At 43.5% G+C, this 16,471-nt stretch overlaps 2 protein-coding genes and 1 non-coding gene across 3 annotated transcripts in view; 1 reads left to right on the top strand and 2 right to left on the bottom strand.

Moving 5' to 3' along the window:
- The first annotated feature begins 92 nt into the window (after positions 1–92).
- Positions 93–4,501, top strand: itpa (inosine triphosphatase (nucleoside triphosphate pyrophosphatase)). Its single transcript, XM_023999228.2, has 8 exons — positions 93–219; positions 1,385–1,442; positions 1,546–1,610; positions 1,721–1,794; positions 1,896–1,927; positions 2,183–2,295; positions 3,528–3,604; positions 3,811–4,501. Exons 1-8 carry the CDS (start codon positions 157–159, stop codon positions 3,947–3,949), a joined length of 621 nt encoding a protein of 206 aa, XP_023854996.1. The 5' UTR covers positions 93–156; the 3' UTR covers positions 3,950–4,501.
- A 3,697-nt stretch (positions 4,502–8,198) lies between these two features.
- Positions 8,199–16,471, bottom strand: part of LOC111972271 (myocilin) — a 14,808-nt gene continuing 6,535 nt past the window's right edge. The window contains exons 2-5 of the mRNA XM_023999227.2: positions 13,689–13,754; positions 10,649–10,741; positions 9,455–9,666; positions 8,199–9,274 (exon numbers count right to left, since the gene is read on the bottom strand). Of these exons, the coding sequence (XP_023854995.1) occupies positions 8,702–9,274; positions 9,455–9,666; positions 10,649–10,741; positions 13,689–13,754 (944 nt within the window). The 3' untranslated portion in view covers positions 8,199–8,701. The remainder of the gene's footprint in view (positions 9,275–9,454; positions 9,667–10,648; positions 10,742–13,688; positions 13,755–16,471) is intronic.
- LOC111972411 (U7 small nuclear RNA) lies at positions 14,738–14,790 on the bottom strand. Its single transcript, XR_002878437.1, has one exon. It is a non-coding gene; the product is annotated as a U7 small nuclear RNA (small nuclear RNA).

The raw sequence follows: 16,471 nt of genomic DNA, 5'->3' as shown, positions 1-16,471 counted from the left end.
GGATAGTGCTGAAAAGGCGGAGTTCCTAACCTTACCCTGATTTGCTAGGATTCTTGGCAGTGGCCTGTCATTGGCTGATGCAGTGCCGGATGTCTTTGCGGTGCGGCGTGTTCTGGTCCGTTCGTGATTATCTTCCAGACATCAAGAGACCTCAGCATGGCTATTCCAGCGGGGAGATCCGTTGTCTTCGTGACTGGAAACGCAAAGAAACTAGAAGAGGTGGGGAATGCTTCAGATCAATTCTTATTCCCTGTAGAAATGGCCCGGAATGAATATTGAAACGTTCCAAAGTGAGCTGTTTATTAGAGGCTCCAGCCGACTCCTGACAGAATGGAATGTCTGACAGGGGTAAATGTGGTGGCCAAGTTTTAGATTACACCTGCTGAGATCAAATGTTTTGATATATAATTAATCTAATTTCAGAGGCTACGTGAATAGGTTGTACACATTAACTGTATAACATGAACTGGGTTATTGGAGTCCTGCATGTTTAACAGTAAACATACCAGCAGGTGGCATCCAAGCCTTACACCAGGGATGGGCAACGTTGATGGGGGTGGGTGCCACAAAATATCAGAACTCCTTATTTTATTTAACTAGGAAAGTCAGTTAAGAACATATTCTTATTTTACAATGACGGCCTACACCGGCCAAAACCTCCCCTAACCCGGACGGCGCTGGGCCAATTGTGCGCCGCCCTATGGGACGCCCGATCACGGCCAGTTGTGATACAGCAGGATCGAACCAGTAGGGGCTGCAGTGGATTGCGGGTCTGCATACCCACATCCATGCCTTAGCCTTATCGGGGCCCTACGCAAAATGTTGTTGGGGGGGGCACATCCCCAACTTGCGAGCAAAACATTTACATTTCCTGCAATTGTACTCATTTCGTCATTGGGCGAAGAGAAAAATTTGCAGTTTTACAGCTAATTTCCTGCAATTGTACACATTTTGCTATAGAGTCGATATAAATGTTTGCAGTTTTTAATATGATATCTGAGTGAAAGTGACTAACAAAATCAACGAGTCTGTAATTCGACCATGATTACTTCAAGTATAAATAGCTGGACGCTAGACTAATTTACCAATCTAAAAAATGTTCACTGACATGGGTTAATTGAGTGACTGACATAAAAGAAAAACTGCTGATGCACAATCCATTTGTTTTATTGCACCTTGTGTATTCTACTATGCTAACTCTAAACAGTAAATTGAGACCCCAGCTGGGTTCATAAAAAATCATCATCATTTTGAGGGGGTGGGCTGGAATTGATCTGCGGGGGGCGGCAGCCGCCAGTTGCCCGTCCCTGCCTTACACATAACACTGCAGACCAACTCACAAGTTCATGCCATCATAAAAGACTGCTGTTCTTTGTCTAACCAGGTGATTCAGATCTTGGGGGACAAGTTTCCCTACAAACTAGTGTCCAAGAAGATTGACTGTGAGTTAACTTTCTCAATGGAATGACGAGATAGATGTATACCTAATCAATACATCTCTGTTATGTCTTCACGTGGGACTAAATTACTGTCCATCTTTCTCAGTGCCTGAATACCAGGGGGAACCAGACGAGATCTCTATACAGAAGTGTAAGGAAGCAGCAAAACAGGTGTGTCATTGTGGACTGTTCTTTTCCGTGTGCTGTTGTAATGAGGTCTGGATAAGAGATACGTGTATAAATGCTCATCTGACCTGGTTTGTCCGTGTCAATTCTCTCAGGTTGATGGACCAGTCATAGTGGAGGACACCTGTCTCTGTTTCAGAGCATTGGGAGGTCTACCAGGACCCTACATGTGAGTAGGCCTCTATAACCTCTCTGTGGAGCTTGTGGTCGGATTCTCTAATATGACAATTAATTTATTGAAAATGTATCTTTTTTTTTGTGTGTGTGTAGAAAATGGTTCCTGGATAAACTTAGGCCTGAAGGTAAATCATGATTCATCTGTGAATGAATGAGTACAGTTACTTAAATGTAATGTTTGAGTGTGCAGTGGAGGCTTCTGAGGGGAGGACGGCTCATGATAATTGCTGGAACAGAGCTAATGGAATGGCATCAAACCATGTGTTTGATGTATTTGATACTATTCCGCTCCAGCTATTACCACGAGCCAGTCCTCCCCAAATAAGGTGCCACCAACTTCCTGGGTTTGAGTTTGTGTAACCGTCCCTCCCTCTATCCAGGTCTGTATAAGATGTTGGCTGGGTTTGAAGATAAGTCAGCCTGGGCTCTGTGTACCTTTGCCTTCTGTCCAGGGAAAGAGGAGCCAGTACAACTCTTCAGAGGGATAACTGAGGTCAGAATATAGTTTCAAATGTAAAGTGTTTATGTAACGTGCACAGGTACAGTAAAATGCCTTTCTTGCAAGCTCCAAACCCAACAATGCAGTAATCAATATCAATGTAGCACAAAAAAATAACAAAAAATATGTACACTGCCCTACAAAGTCAAAACACAGTAACTACCTCATTTATTTTACTGCAAAATCTGACTTCAAAGTATTTTTCTGTCTAGACAGACAGCCATTTCTGATATTCCATGGTATATTCTGATCAACTGGCTTGTTCTTGTGTCAGGAAAACTAAATACCACATTAATCCGATAATATACCTTGCCATTACAACAGATGAAAGATTTTTGACCAAATTTCAGCAGTCTTATTTTTTTATTTAATTTTATTTCACCTTTATTTAACCAGGTTGGCCAGTTGAGAACAAGTTCTCATTTACAACTGCGACCTGGCCAAGATAAAGCAAAGCAGTTCGACACATACAACAACACAGTTACACATAGAATAAAAAAACATACAGTCAATAATACAGTAGAAAAGGTCTATATACAGTGTGTGCAAATGAGGTAGGATAAAGGAGGTAAGGCAATAAATAGGCCATGGTGGCGAAGTAATTACAATATAGCAATTTAACACTAGAATGGTAGATGTGCAGAAGATGAATGTGCAAGTAGAGATACTGGGGTGCAAAGGAGCAAGATAAATAAATACAGTATGGGGATGAGGTAGTTGGATGGGCTATGGATAGACGCTGTTCAGGAGCCTGTTGGTGTCAGACTTTTATGCTCCGGTACCGCTTGCCATGCGGAAGCAAAGAGAACACTCTATGGCTTGGATGGCTGGAGTGTTTAACGATTTTCCAGGCCTTCCTTTCTCACTGCCGGATGGCAGGTCCTGGATGGCTGGGAACTCGGCCCCAGTGATGTACCGCAACACCCATTGTAGCACCAAGCAATCAAGGGTGGTGCTGTTGCCATACCAAGTAGTGATGCAGCCAGTCAAGATGCTCTCTATGGTGCAGCGTGCTCACCCCCCCGTTTCCTGTAGTCCACAATCAGCTCCTTGGTCTTACTGACGTTACCCAGAGCGACTGCATACTTTTCCGTAATTCTTCGTACTGGTCCCCGTGGGAATCAAACCCAAAACCCTGGCATTGCTCCACCATGCTCTACAACTGAGCCACACTAACTCTGCATGCTTGCTTTGATAAACATGTATTTCTCCCCCTAACTGTTTAGGGGCACATTGTAGAGCCTAGAGGCCCCAGAGACTTTGGATGGGACCCCTGTTTCCAGCCAGACGGATTTGACAAAACGTAAGCAGGACTTTTATTTTACTCGCAGGAGTCTGTTTTTACGTATCACACTTTATTACTCCTTTATTACTCTCCTACTATACCACTGGGGGGCAGTAGATGTCTATTTTATGTATTGACAACGTCAGTATGAAGAAAAGGAATGAAAGTGATTATTGCCAGCTCATTTATTGTTGCGTCTCTCACTCTCTTTCTGGTCCCTGTAGTTATGCTGAGCTACCTAAGGAGGTGAAGAACACAATATCCCATCGGTACCGAGCCCTGGCAGCCATGTCCGAACACTTCTCCTCTCAGGCCAACGACAATGGCATGCCAGACACCAAGAAGAAGAAACAGAACAACTAACCATGGATCTAGGGTCAGACAACCCTACCCCCATTCTTAACCTTTACCATCAGGGGGATACAAAACCTATCTGACTCTGTATCCGTGGTTAGGGGCAACTTCTACCTACTCTGACCAATCGCTCAACAAACAGTCAGGACTCAGCTAACCAATCAGACTGGGACAAACTTGTGCAGATTAGACAGTTCCACACTGGTCAGCAAGTTCTAACCTCATCTGTCAATGGTTTAGACCACACTCCGTCCTCCATCATTTGTATTAAATAAGTCGTTTTTGTACCTTGTCAAAAAATAAGGATTTGGTTTATTCTCTGTTCAGAGTCAAGTCGCTTGTATTGAACACTGAATCTGCTTTTCTCAAACTGAAAGTGCTCATCAAATCTGGATTATGTGGGTTTTATGCACTAAAATGTGGTTCTAGTTCAAGACTTTCTGCTTTCTAAAGTGCAGTCCCCAAGCCAAGACTACAGTATTTGTGATTTGTGAGAGGCAGGCTCTGTGAGTGTGTGGAGTGCCCCAAGAGGAGTGTATAATAAACCACAAATATTCTGTCTTTCTGAGTTTGATCTCTTTTTAAAGTAGTAACTCAATGTTTTCTCTCCTGTTTGTCACATTTCCACTCCCCTTTTCTTAGTCTTTTGCCCTTATCACCCCCCCCCCCAACAAAGGTCTCAGGAGTGGAAGTGTGGACAAACAATCATGAATGCAGCTGATGGCGAAAACAACTTAACTAACAAGTCAACCTACACCTCCACTAAAATCAGTCAACATTGACCTGTGAAGGAATGTTCTTAAAATGGGCCTCTATGGTCCAAGGCCTTAGCTCTGTTTTCACATAAAGTACTTGAAAGACCTGAATGGATGGAGGGCTAGTTGGTGACTGATATGGAAGGAATTCCATTTCTTCCCCTTATGAGAGTAAGAGGGTATGAGACTGAGTGATCATCATCCTCCTAGCATATATATATACAGTACCAGTCAAAAGTTTGGACACACTTACTCATTCAAGGGTTTTTCTTTATTTTTTACTATTTTCTACATTGAAGAATAGTAGTGAAGACATCAAAACTATGAAATAACACATGGAAACATGTAGTAACCAAAAAGTATTAAACGAATCAAAATAGATTTTAGATTCTTCAAAGTTGCCACCCTTTGCCTTGATGACAGCTTTGCACACTCTTGGCATTCTCTCAACCAGCTTCATGAGGAATGCTTTTCCAACAGTCTTGGAGTTTCCACATATGCTGAGCACTTGTTGGCTGCTTTTACTTCATTCTGCAGTCTAACTCATCCCAAACTATCTCAATTTGGTTGAGGTCGGGTGATTGTGGAGGCCAGGTCATCTGATGCAGCCCTCCATCACTCTCCTTCTTGGTCAAATAGCCCTTACACCGCCTGGAGGTGTGTTTTGGGTCATTATCCTGTTGAAAAACAAATGATAGTCCCACTAAGCGCAAACCAGATGAGATGGTGTATCGCTGCAGAATGCTGTGGTAGCCATGCTGGTTACTTGTGCAGACAGTGTCAGTGTCACCAGCAAATCACCACCATACCATCACACCTCCCCCTCCATGCATCACGTGGGAACCAAACATGTGGAGATAATCCATTTACCCTACTCTGCGTCTCACTAAAACACAGCGGTTGGAACCAAAAATCTCAAATTTGGACTRATGACCAAAGGACAGATTTCCACCGGTCTAATGTCCATTGCTCGTGTTTCTTGGCCCAAGCAAGTCTCTTKTTATTATTGGTGTCCTTTAGTATTGGTTTCTTTGCAGCAATTCGACCATGAAGCCCTGATTCACGCAGATGTTGAGATGTGTTTGTTACTTGAACTCTGTGAAGCATTTATTTGGGCTGCAATCTGAGGTGCAGTTAACTCTATCCTTTAACTTCTCCTCTGCAGCAGAGGTAACTCTAGGTCTTCCTTTCCTGTGGTGGTCCTCATGAGAGACAGTTTCATCATAGCGCTTTATGGTTTTTGCGACTACACTTAAAGAAACTTTCAAAGTTATTGAAATTTTCCAGATTGACTGACCTTGACTGACCCATGTCTTAAAGTAATGATGAACTGTCATTTCTCTTTGCTTATTTGAGCTGTTCTTGCCATAATATGGACTTGGTCTCTTACCAAATAGAGCTATCTTCTGTATACCACCCCTACCTTGTCACAACTCAACTGATTGGCTCCAGAGCATTAAGAAGGAAAGAAATTCCACAAATTAACTTTTAGTAAGGCACACCTGTTAATTGAAATGCGTTCCAGGTGACTACCTCATGAAGCTGGTTGAGAGAATGCCAAGCGTGTGCAAAGCTGTCATCAAGGCAAATGGTGGCTACTTTGAAGAATCTCAAATATAAAATACATTTGATGTGTTTAAAACTTTTTTGGTTACTACATGATTCCATGTGTTATTTCAAAGTTTTCATGTGTTATTTCATAGTTTTGACATCTTCACTATTATTCTACAATGTAGAAAATAGTAAAAATAAAGAAAAACCCTTGAATGAGTAGGTGTCCAAACCTTTGACTGGTACTGTATATATATAATTATATATATATATATATATATATATATATATATATATATATATATATATATATATATACACTGCTCAAAAAATAAAAGGGAACACTTAAACAACACAATGTAACTCCAAGTCAATCACACTTCTATGAAATCAAACTGTCCACTTAGGAAGCAACACTGATTGACAATAAATTTCACATGCTGTTGTGCAAATGGAATAGACAAAAGTTATAGGCAATTAGCAAGACACCCCCAAAAAGGAGTGATTCTGCAGGGGGTGACCACAGACAACTTCTCAGTTCCTATGCTTTCTGGCTGATGTTTTGGTCACTTTTGAATGCTGGCGGTGCTCCACTCTAGTGGTAGCATGAGACGGAGTCTACAACCCACACAAGTGGCTCAGGTAGTGCAGTTCATCCAGGATGCACATCAATGCGAGCTGTGGCAAAAAGGTTTGCTGTGTCTGTCAGTGTAGTGTCCAGAGCATGGGGGCGCTACCAGGAGACAGGCCAGTACATCAGGAGGGTGGAGGAGGCCGGAGGAGGGCAACAACCAGCAGAAGGACCGCTACCTCCGCCTTTGTGCAAGGAGGTGCACTGCCAGAGCCCTGCAAAATGACCTCCAGCAGGCCACAATAGTGCATATGTCAGCATATGGTCTCACAAGGGGTCTGAGGATCTCATCTCGGTACCTAATGGCAGTCAGGCTACCTCTGGCGAGCACATGGAGGGCTGTCGCCCCACAAAGAAATGGCACCCCACACCATGACTGACCCACGCCAAAACCGGTCATGCTGGAGGATGTTGCAGGCAGCAGAACATTCTCCACGGCGTCTCCAGACTCTGTCACGTCTGTCACATGTGCTCATGTGCTCAGTGTGAACCTGCTTTCATCTGTGAAGGCACAGGGCGCCAGTGGCGAATTTGCCAATCTTGGTGTTCTGGCAAATGCCAAACGTCCTGCACGGTGCTGGGCTGTAAGCACAACCCCACCTGTGGACGTCGGGCCCTCATACCACCCTCATGGAGTCTGTTTCTGACCGTTTGAGCAGACACATGCACAATTGTGGCCTGCTGGAGGTCATTTTGCAGGGCTCTGGCAGTGCACCTCCTTGCACAAAGGCGGAGGTAGCGGTCCTCTCGCTGGGTTGTTGCCCTCCTACGGCCTCCTCCACGTCTCCTGATGTACTGGCCTGTCTCCTGGTAGCGCCTCCATGCTCTGGACACTACACTGACAGACACAGCAAACCTTTTTGCCACAGCTCGCATTGATGTGCCATCCTGGATGAACTGCACTACCTGAGCCACTTGTGTGGGTTGTAGACTCCGTCTCATGCTACCACTAGAGGTGAGAGCACCGCCAGCATTCAAAAGTGACCAAAACATCAGCCAGGAAGCATAGGAACTGAGATGTTGTCTGTGGTCACCACCTGCAGAATCACTCCTTTTTTGGGGTGTCTTGCTAATTGCCTATAATTTCCACCTTTTGTCATTCCATTTGCACAACGCATGTGAAATTTATTGTCAATCAGTGTTGCTTCCTAAAGTTGGACAGTTTGATTTCACAGAAGTGTGATTGACTTGGAGTTACATTGTGTTGTTTAAGTGTTCCCTTTATTTTTTTGAGCAGTGTATATGCCATTTAGCAGACACTTTTATCAGTCACGTGTGCCTACTAGAAGTCATTGATTTTTATACAAAAATAAACAAGTCATTGTTATTTAGAATGGATAACTTTTATTTGACCTTTGTATGAATTTGTACATAATGTAATAGTGGTGTACAATGCACAGGTCAGAAGGAGTTTTACACACAATACAGTTTGTATGATGACCAATGGTACAGTATGCAAGAAGTAAACTTCATTATTTATTCTTTGCCCCCTCACCTCCCTTTCAACACTATACATCAAAACACAATAAAAGTCGATCTCTGACAACCAAACAGTATAAAAATAATTCCTCTATAAACATGTTTGTGGACTGTGCCACAGCAAAAGCCTTCCCACTGAAACAACATACCTGCAGGGGGTTTAATTCATAACACAATTTGCTTGAAAAAGCTTCATCTCAATCAATGCTYTGGCCAGTTTTGGTAACTACTACACCTTCGCATTGATGAAGGTGGTAAATAATAGCATTCTAACCACTGACTACCACACTAACTGCTCTAAAGACAAGAGAAAGTCTTTTTGAAAGGTTTTTGTTGTGAGTTCCTCTACTGGTGACCCAGCCTGACGTCGTAGGAGACAATGTGGAAGTTGTCCCAGGCGTGTAGCTTCCTTTGGGCAGGGTTATAATCCACCATGCTGTTGTAGCGGTACTTATTCCTGAAGGGTAGCGCCACCTGCTTCCCCTGGCCAGTAGCTGTGTCGAACATAAAGTTGATGGTGGTGTTAGGAGCAGTGTAGCTGGCAACCGTGTAGAGACGGCCACAGATGACGAAAGCGTTAGCCACGCTGTTCTTCCTGATGCTGGTCTCCCAGCTCCTCTTCACCGCCAGGTTGTGTGGGTTCAGCTGGGACACCACGATGGCTCCTTTAGCCTTGTTGGTGCTGTAGACGGCCCACAGGCCCTGCTCGTCCACCCCAAGATCCACATCGGTGTAGCCGCCCCAGGAGTAGGGGAACTGGCCGTGGAAGCCGGCGTGGGGCAGGTCTCGGCGGGCGGCGATGCTCTCAGATGCCAGGTCGTACCTCAGCAGGGTGCGGCTGCGGCGGCGCTGGTAGTACAGAGAGCCGCGGTACAGAGTCGCTCCTGTACTCTCCACTGGCTCCGGCAACAGCAACACCTTGTAATAAATAATGATAATACAGTCTGGTCAATGGTCAGACTTTACATTATACATCAATATGTTATCATCCCTTAATGGTTAAGGTGGGGTTGGTTAGGGGTAAGGTCATTTGATCTTAGATCTATGGTTAAGGTTAGCCTCTAGGTCTATCCCATGCCAGTCAGTCCAGTCACCCACCTTTGAGGGGTAGCCTTTAGAGAGCTGGTCCATGTCCTCGTAACCAAACAYCTGTCTGACCTCTGACCCCACTGTATCGATGCGCCACACCATCTTCCCTCCGTAGGGCGCCACAGCCTCCGGATCCTGCATCCACACCCCATATTTACCAGCTATACTATCAGCCTTACGATGGGACACTGGCTCTCCTATTGATATCAACTCCCCACAGCCTGGGAGAGAGGAGGGGGGAAGGGAGAGAGAGAGAGAGCAGTTAGAGAGATGGGTAGATGGTGGGGGGGCAGTTATAGGGACAGGTCATTAGATGTCAGGGGTGATGATGCTATTTTATACTATTGCGATGCACCCTTGAAAAGAGAGAGAGAGAGAGAGAGGAGAGAGGTGTGTGTAGAGATAATCAGTGGTAAATCCTGTTTTTGGAGAGGGGTATGGAGGGAAGAGGTAACGGCTGCTAAAAGATCTGAGAGATGATCATTTCTCATAATGGAGKCAGATAGCAGGTTTACAACAGTTTGGCATCTCTGCTAATTAACAAGCCCTATGAGTGTGTGTGTGGTACCGAGTTAGTAGAAGAGCAGCTGAGCTGAGAGTCATCAGATACAGGAAGGAATCCTCCACCACTTCAAGCCTCTCACTGAGAAAATGATCAGGCTGCTGTATATTTACCTCTTCCTAAAATACCTTTAGGATATTCACGACAGAGTGGTGTGTGTAAGGGCGAGGGGTTATGTAATTATATACAGGCACGGTCATCAACGATATGAATAACTCCAGCACAAACATGAATCTCAACTTGTTAATTTTGTCGACGTTTCAGTCTTTTTCTAGATGTGACAGAAACTGCAGCGGAAATGTGCAGAGGTAAACGTGTATGGTGGAGATGATCTTATCATAGATGTGCCTCTCAGTATGTTCAGTAGAGCTTCAGTGGATCTCTCCCTGTCAGGCACTTAACATATACAAACACATGCAGTCCCTCATGTTCTGATGTTGGTATTTGCCCTGGTATTTAGTGTTATTCTTACCTGTGTATTAATAGCAATATTTGTTTTGGGGCTGTCAGCAGGGGGAAGTGTCGTGTTTGCAGGGTCAGCTGTGCAGGGGTGGAGAGGGGGTAACTGTGTAATAGTATTGGGACTGTTGGGACCGCATCAGGATAATGACCAATTTGATATATCCAGGTGTGTGTCTCACCTGTGCTGTCCTCAGTACTAGGAGCAGGAACCTCAGTCACCTCAGCCTTCAACTCCTGGAACCCTGCATTGCCATCATACCGCCATGCTGGGTCTGGAGGGGGGAGGAGACAGACAAACAGACAGACAGAAAACAACCGGTGATACAACGTTGAGAAGCTCTGATTGAGACACAGGCTTTAGGGTGTCGAGTTCTGCCTCCGTCAATGAATCAATCTTCAATTGCAGTGCTCTTCAACCCTGGACCTAGAGAGAGCTACAGAGTGGGAACTGTGCAGGCTTTAGTTCCAGCCCCGCACTAACATACATCACCTCCACAATGTAGAGCTTTGTGAGTAGATGTGTTTTACTCATGTTTATTAAGACTATGATTAGAAAGATAGGCATATGCACATTTTGTGGTTTTCATTCGTTTTTCATCATTACATCTCAAACAACCAGCCTAGTTTGGTCATTGCTCATGAAAAAAGTATACTCATTGCAAGTGATTGTAGCAAAACAATACAGTCACGATTAAAGGAACTGTGCAACTGTAACTGTGGGTGTGCAAATGAGCTGCACCTAATAGTTTGCACYTGCTAATTCTGTTTTGATTATGTGACCAAGCTATATATCTACCGGAATGGGCACATAACGCCAACTGAATGGGCTCGGGCGCATCTGATCGTGCACTAAACAGTTGAATGCAAATATCTGCTGCTAAACGATTCTCCAATAAAAATAATGTTTTTTTTGTTGTTGCCTGAGTAAGCCCTGGCCTTTAGAAAAAGAGGACCTACTGAACATCCAWGTGCCCCTGTACCGACCCTCTACAACCTGCTCATCCCTGAGAGCTGCCATGGCACAGCGAGTGGAGAGCTATTCCTCCAGCATGACAGCAGACCAGGAAAAGACAGGTTTCTCATCTTCACAACGACACGTAACTTGAATTTCCTGTGCCAGTCCGTGTCCTGGTGTGTACTGCCCTACAAAGGCAAAGTGCAGTAACTACCGTATGTAAAAAAATGTACTGCAAAATATCTAGACAGACATCAATTTCTGGTACTTCATGATATATCCTAATCGACTGGCTTGTTCTTATGTCAGAAAAATAAATACCACATTAATCACATTATAATATTACATAAAAAAAAATAAAAAACTGCGTTACTGCACTTTGCCTACGTAGGGCTGTGTAGATAGATCATTCAAAGCGGCCCCACCCTTGTTACGGCAGTCGTACACCATTTTGGGACTGCGACAGTCGACCGTGATTCCAGCAGCCTATATTTTACTGCCCTATAAGTCTGAGGAAAGCATCAACAAGTAGCATACTATTGATGTTGTATTAAGGGTTCATTTTCAAAATGACAGCAATGTCGAGTTGAACATGCAATTCATCTGATGTCTATATATGAAATATTTTTTAGGAGATACAGTATATACAGTACAATCATACGTTGGAGGCAGTGTTGGGGAAGCTACTCTGAAAATATAGTTTACCAATTACTTCACACTGGAAGAAGTTAAGCTACCCTTAAGAAAAACATAGTTTACTTAGCTAAAGTTACTTTGAAAAAGTAGTTCACTACATCTAAACTATATCTAAATCAGAAATTTCATAGACTACAAATTGTAGGAACAGATCACTCTCGAGTCAGCCTATTAAACACAAAAATGTTTCAAGTGAGAATCGGGCAGGTCTGATGCCGAAAAATACAGGAAATTCTTGTTTACTTCAACCATATTTTATTTTTGCAAAAAAAATTGTGTAGTTCTAGTAGTTAGCGATAARGCTACATGGCAAAAAATGTATTAACTACTACCACCAAGATTTGAATTTAGTTCAACTACCACTAAGCCACTGCAAAATGTAATTCAATTACTAGTTGAATTACATGTAGTGCACTAGTACCCGACACTGGTTGGAGGCAATGAGGAATTTGCCCCAAGACAGCTGGCATCAATGTACTGCAGCGACCCCAATTTCACCCTCCACCTCAAAATGCTCCCTGCGCTCTTGTTCATTCTACCCGCTGATGTAGAGAGATGCTATGGAGATCTGGAGAAGCTGATATTCCCCACATCCTCTGAGGAACAGGAGCTGCGCAAAGTTGTGAGCCACTTTGAGGGACATACATTGGGCACTGGAGATCACTTTGAGGAGTCTTCACCAAAAGAGCACCGGCATTTGCCATAGGTATGTTTATTTCCGAAATGTGGAACTACTACGATGCTGTKGAGCAGCAAGACTTTGTGGAGATCAATAAAGCAGTGAAGGATTGGCATCGGGCCTTCAGGGCACTTGCTGGTCCCACAAACCCAACGGTTTTGGAGTTAATCGATGCCCTGCGACAACAACATGCTCTGACTGAACCTGACCTGGAGCAGTACCTCGCTGGCAACCTACCACCACCACAGAGTCCGCAGTAGCTTGAAGAAGGCAAAGCGGCTTGTGGAGGACTACCACAATKTACCCCTAATGTATTACCTGAGACGCAATGCCTACACATTCCAGCTGCAGGTGTGATGACTGCAACACAGCAACCCTCAGGAGCAGATTGAGCACCTCCTAGCACATCTGTCCATGACACTGGACTGGACACTGGACACTGGACTAGACACTACCCACTGGACAAAGACTGGTTGAATCAACGTTGTTTCCACGTCTTTTCAACAAAAAAATTCAACTTGATGACGTTGATTCAAAGAAGGAAAAGTGATTGGATTTGCAAAAAGTCATCAACGGAAGGGAATGTTGTATTTCTTTCACCCAACTTTGAACCTAAACCCGATGACATGGTGACATTTTTTGTTGAATTCACATTAGTTGACAACTCAACCAAAACAAGATGTTGACATTACTTCATGGCCTAACTTGTCTGCTTTTATTTGAAATGTATTTTATGGCATATTTTTGTAATTATACTAATTTTGTGGTAATACTGGGATATTCGTGAATTAATAATAATTCAGGATTATTTGTTCATTATTCATTCTGTTGAAATTAGATTTGTACACACACATGCAAACACATACTCAGTGGTACCACAGAAGCTTACCTCTCAAACTGCCAGTGTCCCCTTGTCTTCCAGCACTGGATACCAGGTGAGAGAGAACACCAGCATCTGCAAACACATCATGGATGTAGAATCACACACACTTTTTAACATCACAGTACAATGACAGCACCAACCCTGACCATGCAGTGACCATCAAGCCCAGAGCGGCCTACATCAGCCAGCTATGGGGTCTCTGAGTGTGTGTTGGGAGTGGTGAGGGSGTCTCTGGCAGCACTACTGACAGCAGGGAATGTAAGAGGAGAAAACAAACACTCCTGAGTGGATTCCCAGCTGCTGTGGAGTCTGCCGGACTGTTGAACACACATGCAACCTTTAGTCTTGAAGCCCCCGACCTGCCTTGCTACCACAGTTAGCCATTCCTCATACCAGTTTAGTTCAACTGGAACAAGGCCAAAATTTCCCCCAAGGCTCACCCATCACTCCCCCTCTCCTCTGCCCCCCCCCCTTCCCTTCAGCCCCTCAGAGAACCATTACAGTTGAGAGTTTCTAAACTAAACACTCCACCCGTGTTGATAAACAGCAGCAGTGACTGGGTCTATAACAGTGATGGATGCTAACATGTTAACGTGTTAACAGCCTCATAATTATGCAATGTGTGTGTGTGTGTGTGTGTGTGTGTGTCTGTGTCTGTGTCTGAAGAGTTTACTGGCTCCTAATGAGCCATAATGATGCAGAACATGTTAGTCTTAGCCTCTGGAAACTGATGTTGATTTCCTATTTTGACGGAGACCCACATGAAAAAATACTATAGTATTCACTGTAGTGTTTTTGTAGACTTTACTGTAGCATTCACTGTAGCATACTGTAGTATTYCAGTTAACTATAGTATAAATACCATATTAAAGGAAAACTGTAGATTATACTGTAATAATGAATGTAGTGGTTTTGTGGATTGTAGTACACTGAAYTATTTACTGCAGTGTTTTTGCAGACTGTAGTATACTGTAATATTTACTGTAGTGTCTTTGCGGACATCACTGTCGTATTTACTATYGTGTTTTTGTTTTTATTATCTTTGACATAYAAGTGGAGGCTTTCTCCTTCAGGAAACCTACTGGAGAAATACTAAAAGAGCACATTTTCCAAAACCTGTAAGTAGGTAGGTAAGTAGATAAGACTGGGGTCTGAACGAATATTTCAGAACTTGTGGTCTTTTCTATAAACTGTAGGGAACACAATATATGGTCTATACTTGGCATGTAGGTTTCTCACTTATGGGTGGCACAAATTGCGATATTGGGGAGGGGAATGGACAGAGTAAAATGCAAATTTAATAAAGTAGTATTTAATATAGTTAAAAAAGTGTAGTGTTTTTGCAGACATTACTGTATTGTGTTTTTGTTGTGGATACTACTTCAGTATTTACTATAGTATTCTATAGCAGGGTTTCCCATTTGGGTTTTGTCCCAGCACTACACAGCTGATTCAAATAACCAACTCYTCATCAAGCTTTGATTATTTGAATCAGTTGTGTAGTGCTAGGGCAAAAATGTAAACATGCACCCAGGGGGGCCCCAGGACCGAGTTTGGGAAACACTGTTCTACAGTATACTACAACATTCTATAGTAAGTACTACACATGTGGGGAGAAGGGGTGAGTTTGGGGTAAAGTTGGGGGAGAAGGAGGAGGAGAAGTGTGAGGGGTTAATGTTGGGAGACCAGAGTCACGTTCAACAGGCATAAACAGAAGAAAAGAGTTGTACTGCCTGAACTTGCCCAATAAGAATGGTTATTTACATTTGCTTCTGTTCATGTCTTGTATGACCTGGGTCAATGGATGCTGTCTAGGCAGAAGGGTATGGGAAGAGGAGGGTGGTGGGGTGAGGAGGGCTGAGGGAGGGTGAGGGGAAAGAGTCTCGCTTCCCTGAACTACAAAACAGTTCCCAGGGGGCAAGGTCATTCATCATCTCAGGTAAACAAGTGCACATTGTGTGTGTGTGTGTGTGTGTGTGTGTGTGTGTGCGTGTCTGTGTGTGTGTTTGATGGATATAAGGGCAAATCTGGCAGAACATCATGACCACAGCAAGTTCTCACAGACTGAAACACCAAAACACTCATACCCATGCTCCCTGAGGATGGCCCAATCAAGCCTTCTAACCCTGTGCTATTAGAGTTATTAGAGCTGAGAGGAGATAAAAGGCTCATATTTGGCTGAAGGTCTCCCTCAGTCTCAATCTCTCGGCACAGTCCACCTTCACGTTGCTGTGTAGCAGAGCTGTTGTTCTTGGATGCAGCCATACTCACCATGGGTCTCTTGGCTTGGCTGTTGTTGATAGCATTTATTCTACAACAACATTGCCTTTTCCTAAGCCATTAGAAAACTTGCGTAACATAATCTATTTAGGGGGAGGTGAGTCAGTAACTAAACATTAGTAAACTAAACAAAAAGAAGAAGAAACTATACTATGGAYCAAAGATAAATTATACAAAGAATGATAGTAAAAAGCTCTGGAYGACCTTWAATGAAATTCTAGGCAGAAAAGCTAACTCAGCTCCATCCTTCACTGAGGCTGATGGCTCATTCATTTAAAAAAACGTTGATATTGCCAACCACTTCAATAACTTTTTTGTTGACAAGATTAGACAACTTAGGCATGACATGCAAACAACAAATGCTGAGCCTTCATATTCATGTATAATGGACCAAATAATGAAAGACAAGCACTGTAGCTTTGAATTCTGCAAAGTTAGTGTGGAAGAGGTGAAAAAATTACTACTATCTATAAAAACCACCTGTAACTGACAACATGGATGGTAAATTA

Source organism: Salvelinus sp. IW2-2015, linkage group LG13, assembly GCF_002910315.2.
Source record: "Salvelinus sp. IW2-2015 linkage group LG13, ASM291031v2, whole genome shotgun sequence".
Classification (NCBI taxonomy): Eukaryota; Metazoa; Chordata; class Actinopteri; order Salmoniformes; family Salmonidae; genus Salvelinus; species Salvelinus sp. IW2-2015.
Note: the sequence above shows the minus strand (reverse complement) of the source record. Positions and strands in the feature narration are given on the sequence as shown.